The 12,782-nt window shown below is 43.5% G+C and overlaps 1 protein-coding gene across 1 annotated transcript in view; it reads right to left on the reverse strand.

The window, feature by feature from the left end:
* Nucleotides 1-355: 355 nt before the first annotated feature.
* Nucleotides 356-12,782, reverse strand: part of LOC149438148 (switch-associated protein 70-like) — a 103,083-nt gene continuing 90,656 nt past the window's right edge. Inside the window, exons 7-12 of the mRNA XM_089660197.1 lie at nucleotides 12,195-12,376; nucleotides 10,245-10,352; nucleotides 7,641-7,807; nucleotides 2,684-2,882; nucleotides 2,059-2,155; nucleotides 356-1,027 (exon numbers count right to left, since the gene is read on the reverse strand). Of these exons, the coding sequence (XP_089516323.1) occupies nucleotides 915-1,027; nucleotides 2,059-2,155; nucleotides 2,684-2,882; nucleotides 7,641-7,807; nucleotides 10,245-10,352; nucleotides 12,195-12,376 (866 nt within the window). The 3' untranslated portion in view covers nucleotides 356-914. The remainder of the gene's footprint in view (nucleotides 1,028-2,058; nucleotides 2,156-2,683; nucleotides 2,883-7,640; nucleotides 7,808-10,244; nucleotides 10,353-12,194; nucleotides 12,377-12,782) is intronic.

Consider the following 12,782-nt stretch of genomic DNA (forward strand, 5'->3'; position numbering starts at 1 on the left):
AAAGAAAAAACCCCTCCATGGCTTGCATGGCACAGGATGGTGAATAGGCCTCGTAAGTGGAGAGAAAAAAAATCTATCAATGGCTTGCATGGCAGAGGATACTAAAAAGAGCTCCTAAGTGTAAACAAAAACCCATCGATGACTCGCATGGCAGAGGATAGTGAATGGAACTTGTAAGTAGAAAGAAAAATCCCATCCATGGCTTGCATGGCAGAGGATGGTGAATGGAACTCGTCAGAGGAGAGAAAAAACCCCATCAGTGGCTCATGTGACAGAGATGCCTACACCACGCAAGCCATTGGTGGGTTTTATTCTCTCTACTTACAGAAAAAGGAAAGAAAAAACTTTACAAATGTTTAATTTTTGCAAATGACTTTTTATGTAACAGTTGTTGAGACATACCCAACACTCTGAATGGGTCCAACAACATACCTCTACTCCTATTGTCACATGAGACTCATTTCACAAATATTTCTATCTCACGTTCCAGTTTCAAATAAAAAAATGAACATAGGAAAGTATGAACATGTCCCAAAATTGCAACGCCAAAAATGAAACGGATTCCCCGGCCTATTCTAGGACATATAATCGTTAAAGGGTTTAGTATGGACATCTGTTCTGTCCTGGACACGACTCGCCATCCGTAGGATCATCCTTTTGGGTTGTTAGATGTTTATCCAGCAGGTTCTTCTTGTTTTTGTTGGAAGTTCTTTCTCGTTTTTGAAAAGTCTAGAAGTTCTTCGGATTACAGTAGCTCACCGGTGTTTTGTTATCTCCCTTTTTGAAGTAGACACAACTTGGGAATACAAAATAAAAAATAATATTTCAAATAACGCACGCACAAACTCTCCCGCTGTTGCAAGCTGATTTTGGGGCCGCGGTCCTATCTGGTGGTCCACGTTTGGACGGACGCTCTAGTCCGCGCTGGTGTTCTTCTTTTCTTGCCAGTTCTTCTCTCTCTCCTCAAGTTCACCTTGGGTGAAAGAAGCCGGTCCCCAGTTTGTGATGAACACGGGATTTTTAGAACCTGAAAAGGTGACAGAATTTCAAGAATGCATCAATGTATTTAGAGGAACAGTAATCCAGATATTCCCAGATGGAATGAGAACGGGTCAGGGCTCTCAAATCTGGAATTTCAGAGTTTGGTGGATATCAGAGATTATAACCCCCTGAAAATTAAATGGCTCAGTGATCTCTGTACAGCGCTGCGGTATATGTCAGAGCTATATAAATGTATCATAATAGTGTGGGACTGTGGGGGAGGGGATATTAGAGGGTAAGCTCCTCTGGTACAGAGACTGATGTGACTGTGGGGGAGGGGACATTAGAGTGCAAGCTCCTCTGGTACAGAGACTGATGTGACTGTGGGGGAGGGGACATTAGAGTGTAAGCCCCTCTGTACAGAGACTGATGGGACTGCGGGGGAGGGGACATTAGAGCGTAAGCTCTTCTGGTACAGAGACTGATGTGACTGTGGGGGAGGGGACATTAGAGTGTAAGCTCCTCTGGTACAGAGACTGATGGGACTGTGGGGGAGGGGACATTAGAGCGTAAGCTCCTCTGGTACAGAGACTGATGTGACTGCGGGGAAGGGGACATTCGAGTGTAAGCCCCTCTGTACAGAGACTGATGGGACTGGGGGGAGGGGACATTAGAGTGTAAGCTCCTCTGGTACAGAGACTGATGGGACTGTGGGGGGGTGAACATTAGAGCGTAAGCTCCTCTGATAAAGAGACTGATGTGACTGTGGGGGAGGGGACATTAGAATGTAAGCTCTTCTGGTACAGAGACTGATGTGACTGTGGGGAAGGGGACATCAGAGTGTAAGCTCCTCTGGTACAGAGACTGATGGGACTGGCTCAGTGATCTCTGTACAGCGCAGCGGTATATGTCAGAGCTATATACATGTATAATAACAGTAGCGTGTGATTGGTCTGGGGACAATAAAGTGTAAGATACTATCATGACTCTAAATACTATGGAGACGTATTTTTCTATATAACTGAATAAGAGAATGTCTTTTTCCCGCCACATTGTAGCACAGCAGTTATTCCATACCTGGCTGTATCAGTCGGATTAGGCCTTCATGTTGCGCCACTTTGTCCTTCCAGCTCCTTGTCTTACTCGTCGCAACTTCCAGATTATCTTTAATTTGCTGTCATGGTATAAAAGAAATGTGAATTTTAGTTGTAAAGTGGCATTGTACATTCCAAACATAATAAATGTATAAGATGGTGAACTAAAGTCAGTAAACATTTCATAGATATGGATTCCTGACATTTCAGAATGCTATCAGCCTGGCAATCACTTTTATTTAGTTTTTGATATTACAGAGAGTGGACTAAATCTCTGCCAGATTGTATTGGTGAACATGGCTGCGGGGGGACAATTTCCTCTCATTTCCCGTGTGGCTGCTGAGACAGGAAGTGTAGGGAAATGTCCCAAAAGGTAACAGACAATAGTAGAACCTGGCAGAGGCTCTAACCCTTTCCTACTGAATCTGAAACTAAAACAAAAATTGGCTTAACCTCTACTTTAACTGGGGGCAACCTTAAACTTGAGTCAACAGAAAACACAGATACAGGTCCTGAACCTCATCAGAGTTTAGGGATGGAATCTTGAATGGATCTAGGTTGACCCCAGGTTGACAGGCCCACGCCTACAATGGATCGCTCCCAGTCACCTGGTATTGCTCCAGGGCTGCCATCCGCTCCTTCTCCAGCTGTTCCAGCTGCTGCATAGCCTCCTCTAGCGCTATCTCCTTCATCTCCCGGATAGTCTCCAGTTCCTTCTTCTCAGCTTCCGTCATCTTGATAGCAAGCTCCTGCTCCTGGTGGAGTTTCTCCAGCATGGCTCGCTTGGCTGCTTCCTCTTCCAGGAGTCTGGAAATTACACAGGTATATAGTCAACGAAGACATGAAAATACTCAGGTCTGTTTAGCCCAACTGTTCACAAATTGCAGGTTGTCATCCAGAGGTAGGCCTAACCCCAGCCCCATACATACACATGCCCCCCCATACTAACTTTGTCTCTCACCCCATACATGCACATGCCCTCCAATACTAACTACTGTCTCGAAAAAACTCTTCTTTCTCGAACTCAAGAATAACAAGCATTCAGGCCAAACATTTACAGATGCTTTCTTATATCAAGTTGCCAGAATTCAGTACAATTGCAGATTAAAGCAGGCCTAAATTATAAAGTAAACCAAAGGCCATACTCATACTATTAGATCTTTCTGCAAGCTTTGATACAGTTGGCCACCTGCTCCTCCTCAAAAAATCCACTTCTTTAATCCTCAAAATCTCTGCTCTTTCCCAATTCTCCTCCTACCTATTTAAGTGCTCCTTCAGTGTCACCTACAACTTTATCCTCTCCTCATCCTCCTTCTGTAGAGGTCCCCAAAGGCTTTGTACTTTAGATACCTTCTATCCTCCTCCCTTGGTCAGTTGACTACACCTCTTTTGGTCAGCAGATAGCCTTTCATAGCTTCCAATTCCATCTTTATGCTGAAGACACCCAAACCTATTTCTTTACTTCTCAGCTCACAACCTACAACACTATTTCCTCCTCTCCTCAATCTCCTTCTGTAGTGGTCCCCCAAGGCTCTGTACTCAGATACCTTCTATCCTCCTCCCTTGGTCATTTGATAACCTTCCATGGCTTCCACTGAAATCTCTATGCAGATGACACCCGAACCTATCTCTCTACTTCTCAGCTCACAACCTACTACTCTACCTCCTCTTGTTGTAGGGGTTCCCCAGGTTTTGTCCTTGAACCGCTTCTACTACCTATCTACACTTTTAGGCGATCCCTGAAAATCCATCTACACTTCTTGTCTTGTGATTGTACTACCTTCCATGATTGTAGCCATATTAGTGTACTTGGAAGGCCTAAATTCATAAAGTAAACCAAAGGCCATACTCATACTATTAGATCTTTCTGCAAGCTTTGATACAGTTGGCCACCTGCTCCTCCTCGAAAAATCCACTTCTTTAAACCTCAAAATCTCTGCTCTTTCCCAGTTCTCCTCCTGCCTATTTAAGTGCTCCTTCAGTGTCACCTACAACTTTATCCTCTCCTCATCCTCCTTCTGTAGAGGTCCCCCAAGGCTCTGTACCTCCTATCATCCTCCCTTGGTCAGTTGACTACACCTCTCTTGGTCAGTTGATAACCTCCCATAGCTTCCAATGCAATCTCTATGCAGATGACACCCAAACCTATCTCTCTAATTCTCAGCTCACAACCTAGTACTCTACCTCCTCCTCTCCTCTTCCCGTAGGGGTTCCCCAGGTTTTGTCCTTGAACAGCTTCTACTCCCTATCTACACTTTTCGCCAATCACTGAAAATCCATCTAAACTTCTTGTCTTGTGATACCTTCCATCATGTCTGAGGTGATTGTAGCCATATTAGTGTACTTGGAAGGCCTAAATTCATAAAGTAAACCAAAGGCTATACTCATATAATTAGACTTTTCTGCAAGCTTTGGTACAGTTGGCCATCTGCTTCTCTTCAAAAATTCCACTTCTTTGACCTCAAAATCTCAGTTTTTTCCTGGTTCTCCTTCTGCCTATTTAAGTGCTCCTTTGGTGTCACCTACAACTTTATCCTCTCCTCATTCTCCTTCTGTGGAGGTCCCCAAAGGCTTTGTACTCCCTTGGTCAGCTGACTACACCTCTTCTTTTGGTCAGTAGATAGCCTTTCATAGCTTCCAATACCATCTTTATGCTGAAGACAACAAACCTATCTCTTTACTCTTTGTAGTACTACCTTCTACTATGTTTGAGGGGATTGTAGCCATATTAGTGCACTTGCAAGGCCTAGATTTTTAAAGTAAACCAAAGGCCCTACTCATGCTATAAGACCTTTCTACTAGCTTTGATACATTTGGCCACCTGCTTCTCCTCGAAAAGCTCCACTACTTTGACCTCAAAAACCCTGCCCTTTCCTGGTTCTCCTCTTGCCTATCTAGGTGCTCCTACAATGTTGCCTACTTTATCCCCTTCTCTCTTATCCTGATCCTCTTTCTGTGGGGGCCCTCTAAGGCTTTGTCCTAGGACACCTTCTATTCTCTATCTACAACTCCTCCCTCGGTCAGTTGACTGCACCTCCTCTTTTGGTCAGTTGATAGCCATTCATAGCTTCCAATACCATCTCTATGCTGGAAACACCCAAACCTATCTCTTTACTCCTCAGCTCACAACCTACAACTCTACCTCCTCCTTTCCTCTTCCTCTTCCCATAGGTGTCCCCAAGGCTCTGTCCTTGGACACCTTCTTTTCTCTATCTACATCTCCTCCCTTGGTCAGTTTTATAACCTTTCATAGCTTTCAATAACATGTCTATGCTGACGACACCCAAACCTATCTCTCTACTCTTTAGCTCACAACCTACAACTCTACCTCCTCCTCTTTTCTTCCTTTTTCTGTAGGGGGTCCCCCCGGTTCTGTCCTTAAACCACTTCTATTCTTTATCTACACTTCCTCCCTTGGTCAGTTGATAACCGTTCATAGTTTCTAATAACATATCTATTCTGACAGCACCCAAAACTATCTCTCTACTCCTTGGCTCACAACCTACAACTCTACCTCCCCCTTCCCTCTTCCTTTTCCCATAGGGGTCCCCAAGGCTCTGTCCTTGGCCACCTTCTTTTCTCTAGCTGCATTTCCTCCCTTAGTCAGTTGATAACTTTTCATAGCTTCCAATAACATCTCTAGGCTGACGACACCCAAAACTCTCTACTCCTCAACTCACAATCTACATCTCTACCTCCTCTCATCCTTTTCCCATAGGGGTGCCCCAGGCTCTGTCCTCAGACCACTTCTGTTCTTGATCTACACCTCCTCCTATGGTCAGTTGGTAACCTCCAATTGCTTCCAATACCATCTCTATGATCTCTGCTCTCTCTACTCCTCACATTACCTTTTCAGTCTCCTTAACTCCTCTCTGATAATTCTCTGCAATTCCTCCACAAATTTTCTCACCCAACCAGGGGCGGACTGACAACTCATGGGGCCCCCGGGCAATAGGGGATCATGGGGCCCCTGTGTCCTTGCCCACACCCAAAAAAGCCTATGAAAAAGCCAATGAAAGGTACCAGGGGCATCTCATGGGGCCCCCTACTGACCCCGGGCACTGCACCCAACACATACAATTCAAAATCCTAACAAAAACATACAAGGCTGTCCACTGCTGTCCAATGTTCTGAAATATATCACCAACCCTATCTCAGAATAACACCCAAACTGACCTCCTGTTCTCTAGCTCCCTTGTCACCTCCTCCTCCATACTCACTTCTAGGACTCACGTCTTGTCATGGAAATTTTGTATTTACAGGTTGAACTTTAAATGTGTCATATATTAAGTGTTATTCATATGTCTCTCGTGTGGCTTAATTAAAGCTCTGAAGGCTGCAATTGGGCCATGCGCATGTACAATGTATGTATTACAGTACTCAGCTCGGTAATGGATGAGATGGCAGATCTGCGCTTATAGACCGGCGTGTATGCCACCATGGCATTCGATGCGAATGCTGCCAGCGGTAGGCCGCGGGCCTGTATCCACATATCAGCAGCATAGTACCACATAGACTTCGTATGTCTAGGCGCCAGGCAATGCGAACTCCGCGTCTAGGCTCATGGATATCTCTACAACCACTACCGACCTGAACTGTATCTGAATGGATGTGTTTTAATAAAGATCATATCGGGCCCATTCAGATACAGACTGATGTTTAATCTAGGGGATACTTGTACAGAGAATTTACATACCACTAGGAGCTAGGACAGGAAGTATGCTCTCCATAGAGAGCTCATGGGGGGAGGGGAGGAAGTCTGCTGACCTCAGAGGGCTCATGGGGGGAGGACCGGTGATAGATAAGAGGAAAGGCTATGCTCCAATCGGAATGTACATCCTGTGTATAGGCATTCCCCATGCATTGTTCTGTGGGAGGGGATTGACCTTATTCATGTGGGGGGCGTGTGTCTGCTTGTAAATAAAAATCGGAGGCTGGGGTTGGATCCGCCTCTATGTGAATTCCAACAGCAACCTGAGAGTGTCGTGTGATCATTCCTGGGTAACGGGAGCTCCATTTCCTCACATCTCAACAGAGCTAAATCAGTTGGATGGGCAGGAATCGTGTAGTTTAGCTGCAGTCGTGGTAAGCGAGATTCGCACAGCTTTATGGGGGATTTCTGCGCATCCAACTGCGAGTACTCACGGTAAGGAGAAATTTGTTTAAAAGCTAATTTCCAAGACAGTTTCGAGCCCTTTCCAACCTATGGAACCCTCTACCCCAATCAGTCCGACTATCTCCCACTCCCTGAAAACTCTTCTAACCTTCTTGTCTTGTAACTGTACCACCTTCCATCATGCTTGAGGTGACTGTGGCCATCTTAGTGCACTTCCAACACAACGACTTGCACTAACAGTCAGATTTTCAGGACAAGTATTTGGGGTATTTGGGGAATTTCTGGCATGGCACGGTCAGCGGGTATTTTTTTTGCAGTTTTTGAAATATAACAAAATGCTTTAAATAGTACATAAAGCAGAACATAGGAGAAAGGAGGAAAGGAGAGAGACGCTCCTCTTTAGGGTTTACACACTTCAGTCCTTTTTTGGTTTTATTCGGCACCCTCACCTGGCCTGTAAGAGCCGCGCTCTCTCCTCTTCAAGTCGCGCTTGTTTCTCATCATCTAGCGCCTCCTGCAGTCGATGATACATTTGTTCCAGCTCTCGCACCCTCTTCAAATACTGCTCTAATTCTGAGGACTTCTGTGCTACCTGTTCTTCCATTTGTTGCCGAATCTACGGATAGACGAATAATAGATAGAGGTTCATTCTTTGCAACCTGCTGATCCGGGTTCTGAGCCATTTCAGGATAGAGAAAGGCTGAAAAGAAGACTACCTGAAATGTATTCAATAAGTATTGTAACCTGTGGTGGACACTGGGTATGCTACACACGCCCAGAAGTACACAAGGTATGTGTAGCACACCCTGTGCTCCTGCCCCACTGTCCCTCCCCCCCTTGCATTTGCCTGCCAGCAATTCACACCTTTCAAAATGACTGTCATTAGTTGTGTTGTAAGTGCTTCTGCTGTAATAGCTGCTGCTGCCAAAAAACAGCCACCTGACAATGTATTGTTTAGGCTTGAGATAGAAAGACACAAAGTAGTTATAAACATTGATGAGAGAGAAGATAGATACAAAGTAACATTGTTTATAAACATTGATCAGACGGGAGATAGAGAGATACAAAGTAACATTGTTTATAAACATCGATCAGACAGGAGATAGAGAGATACAAAGTAACAATGTTTATAAACATCGATCAGATGGGAGATGGAGAGATACAAAGTAACATTGTTTATAAACATCGATCAGATGGGAGATAGAGAGATACAAAGTAACATTGTTTATAAACATCGATCAGACGGGAGATAGAGATACAAAGTAACAATGTTTATAAACATCAATCAGATGGGAGATAGAGAGATACAAAGTAACATTGTTTATAAACATCGATCAGACGGGAGATAGAGATACAAAGTAACATTGTTTATAAACATCGATCAGATGAGAGATAGAAAGTAACATTGTTTATAAATATTGATCAGATGGGGGATAAAGAGATACAAAGTAACGTTGTTTGTAAACATGATCGGACGAGAGATAGAGAGATACAAAGTAACATTGTTTATAAACATCGATCAGACGGGAGATAGAGAGATACAAAGTAACATTGTTTATAAACATCGATCAGACGGGGGATGGGGAGATACAAAGTAACATTGTTTATAAACATTGATCAGACGGGGGATGGGGAGATACAAAGTAACATTGTTTATAAACATCGATAAGACCGGAGATAGAAAGATACAAAGTAACATTGTTTATAAACATCGATCAGACGGGGGATGGAGAGATACAAAGTAACATTGTTTATAAACATTTGGTTTGTGTTGAGCAAATCCACATCGAACATGCCAAGTGCACGCCTGTGAAATCACAAAAAAAAAAAACTATGGTACCCAAAATTCTCCATAGGCGATGCTTTAAATCCTTGACAGGTTATCATTTTAGAATTAACTGTGATTTATGGAATTATTGCTCTCACTCTAACATTTGTGACGATACCTCATGTGTGGTGCAATTGATTGATTTTATTTATTTATTACAGGTACTTATATAGCGCCACCAATTTACGCAGCACTTTTACATACCCGCATGGAAGAAAAATATATTTTAAATATATTTTAAAAATATTCTTCCCAAATACATTGGCATATATTTGAAATACTACAATTTTGGCCGTATTCAATATATATATTTATACTGTATGTTGAAATGCGCTTTTTATATATTACACTATATAAAAAATATTTTTAAAAATATACTCTTCAGATTTTTTTTAACATATAAAAAAGTAATTTTAACACATATTTGTAAATGCATTCCAATAAATGTATTTTTAAAGACATACCGTATATCTGAAAATTTATTTTTACAAATATTTTTCATATATTTTGTAATATATAAAAAACGCATTTCAACATACAGTATTATATATATATATATATTTTTTTTTTAATTTTTTTTTTTATAAATATATTGAATACGGCCAAAATTGTAGTATTTCATATATATATGTCCACATATTTGGGTAGAATATTTTAAAAATATATTTAAAATATATTTTTCTTCCATGTGGGTATATACTGTATTTTGTATTCCCATCAGTCCCCGCCCCCGAGGGGTGTACAATCTAAGGTCCTTAACTCACATTCATACATACACATACTAGGGCCAATGTAGACAGGAGCCAATTAACCTACCAGCATGTCTTTGTAGTGTGGGAGGAAACCAGAGTACCCTGAGGAAACCCACGCAGGCACAGGGAGAACATGCAAACTCCAGTCAGGTGGTGCCGTGGTTGGGATTCCAACCAACAACCCGAGTACTGCCAGGCAGAAGTGCTGACCACTTAGCCACTGTGCTGCCCATAATTGATGCTTACATACATGTTTCTGTACACTGTACTTTATTGGGGTGTATGGAGGTATTATTTATTTATGCTTTTTTTATTTTTGTTATTATATTTATTTATTTTGTATCTTTTTTTTTTTGTGCACAAGGTAGCCTGCATTTATTATCGAGTAAATCCAAGTTGCAGTCCCATGTGAACTGCTTCAGTTCTGCCAGACGGGAACATATATTATAGAATGTTCACCTTCCGGTAATTACCATTTGCTCCCGTTCCAGCTCCTCTCTGAAGCGATCCTGTAACTCCATGTGCGTCTCGTGGCGTTTTTTCTCCTCTTGGGTGGCCCGGGCAGCGGCTTCCCTTAGTTGCTGCCCAAAAAAAACAAAAACACAGATCTAGAACGTATATACATTCTAAAGAAACAATATTGTGTTCTAGAAAGGAAGCAGTTTATACCGTATTTATGTTAGTTTAAAAAAAGTGCATCGCTTACAACGGGAATAAAAACTACAATTATATAAATCAACAATAAAAAAACGTCTATGATACAAATGATCGAATTCAGGTGCAGAAAAATGGGGTGCAAAAGTCATGGAATGTGATAACAATCGTCAATCTCCGGAAATGTTCTTGTACATCCAAGTGCAGCATTTTCCACCCGTGATGTGAAATGTCCTTGGGTACAATCATAAATGTGTGCCCACTTCCAAGATGGCCGCGAGCATCCACGCATGCGTAGTGATGTCTGCGCAGACGTCACCACGCATGCACGGACATCACCACCCCTGGGGTCCCTGCAGACACTAATTTGTGATTCCTGTTTTGTACCTTTATAGCAGTGATCTCTAGCAGTCTCTTGTAATAGGTTTCCAGTCTATGACTGTTTCCTGAAGCATGTCTCCAGTCTTCAACAACTCCTAGAACATGCTCAGTCTCTGAAAGTCACCTACAGCATGTTCATAGTCACTGATAATCTCCTGTACCATGTCTGCAGTCTCTGACCATCTCCTGTACTATGTCCGCAGTCTCTGACCATCTTCTGTACTATGTCCGCAGTCTCTGGTCATCTCCTGTACTATGTCCGCAGTCTCTGACCATCTCCTGTACTGTGTCTGCAGCCTCTGACCATCTCCTGTACTATGTCCGCAGTCTCTGGTCATCTCCTGTACTATGTACGCAGTCTCTGACCATCTCCTGTACTATGTCTGCAGTCTCTGGTCATCTCCTGTACTATGTACGCAGTCTCTGACCATCTCCTGTACTGTGTCCGCAGTCTCTGACCATCTCCTGTACTATGTCTGCAGTCTCTGACCATCTCCTGTACTATGTCTGCAGTCTCTGGCCATCTCTTGTACTATGTCCGCAGTCTCTGGTCATCTCCTGTACTATGTCCGCAGTCTCTGGTCATCTCCTGTACTATGTCTGCAGCCTCTGACCATCTCCTGTACTATGTCTGCAGTCTCTGGTCATCTCCTGTACTATGTCTGCAGCCTCTGACCATCTCCTGTACTATGTCCGCAGTCTCTGGTCATCTCCTGTACTATGTACGCAGTCTCTGGTCATCTCCTATACTATGTCCGCAGTCTCTGACCCTCTCCTGTACTAGGTCTGCAGTCTCTGGTCATCCCCTGTACTATGTCCGCAGTCTCTGACCATCTCCTGTACTGTGTCTCCAGTCTCTGACCATCCCATGTACTATGTCCGCAGTCTCTGACCATCTCCTGTACTGTGTCTGCAGTCTCTGGTCATCTCCTGTACTAGGTCTGCAGTCTCTGGTCATCTCCTGTACTAGGTCTGCAGTCTCTGACCATCCCATGTACTGTGTCTGCAGTCTCTGACCATCCCGTGTACCATGTCTGCAGTCTCTGACCATCCCGTGTACCATGTCTGCAGTCTCTGAGCATGCATTGTTTGGTCCTCATATCAAGTTGATTTTTATATTGGCCCGGAGATGCCAATGAAAGCTGCAGATTTCAAAAAACCTGAAAAGCCTTTAAAAGGACGCTGACATGTTAATGTTATTTTAGAGGTCGGGTTCTTCTATCTGCTGTAAAATAATAAGATACCATTGAGGGGAAAAATATTTTTTTCTTTGCATCAGCAAACGTGGGGCGAGTTCTGGACCAATGTGATGGTCAACGTTCCAACAATGACTTCTCCCGATCCCCCCACCTGGTATAGGTAACCAGTTATCTCTGCCCCACCCTCACCATCCTCATCATCTCCAGCTCCTGGTGCTTTGTCTCGTTGGACATCTGGAGGTCTTTCATCTTCTGCTGTAGCTCTTCCTGCTCTGCCTGTAGTTTTTGCCGAATCGCCTTTCGTTTCTGGCGTGCGTCCTTGTGTGGGGAGGGGATCCCCATCTTTCGTAGGTTCACCACCGTCTGGATGGCTGTAGAGGAACACAACGCAGATCTTACAGGTAGGCAGAGAAAACAGAAAGATGGTAGCTTCTACTGCACGCTTCTTTTTGAAGGTTCATGCTCTGGGGATGTCATCTGCACATTACAGGACCTGGAGCAAGCAGTGCATTTTGTGACCTCCAACTCCTCCTTGGCACATGCTTGTTCCTGTGATAACAGCCCCCCCCAGGCTTCAAAAAGGCCCTGAAATACATTGTGTGACCTAAGGTCCTGCCTGACCACTACAACAATATGAGCTTGACCATCCTGAGTCAAATCCATGACCCCTCCTCCTTGTGGCTTTAATGGCCTCCATGTTTCTTGGAAGGTTTTACACAAGATTTTGGAGGGTGTCTGTGTGGGCCCCTGACTGTCACAGTTATATGAGTTTGTTGG

The sequence above is a fragment of the Staurois parvus genome, unplaced genomic scaffold (genome assembly GCF_062004578.1).
Source record: "Staurois parvus isolate SC_StPar_1 unplaced genomic scaffold, SC_StPar_1.0 ptg001212l, whole genome shotgun sequence".
Lineage (NCBI taxonomy): Eukaryota > Metazoa > Chordata > Amphibia > Anura > Ranidae > Staurois > Staurois parvus.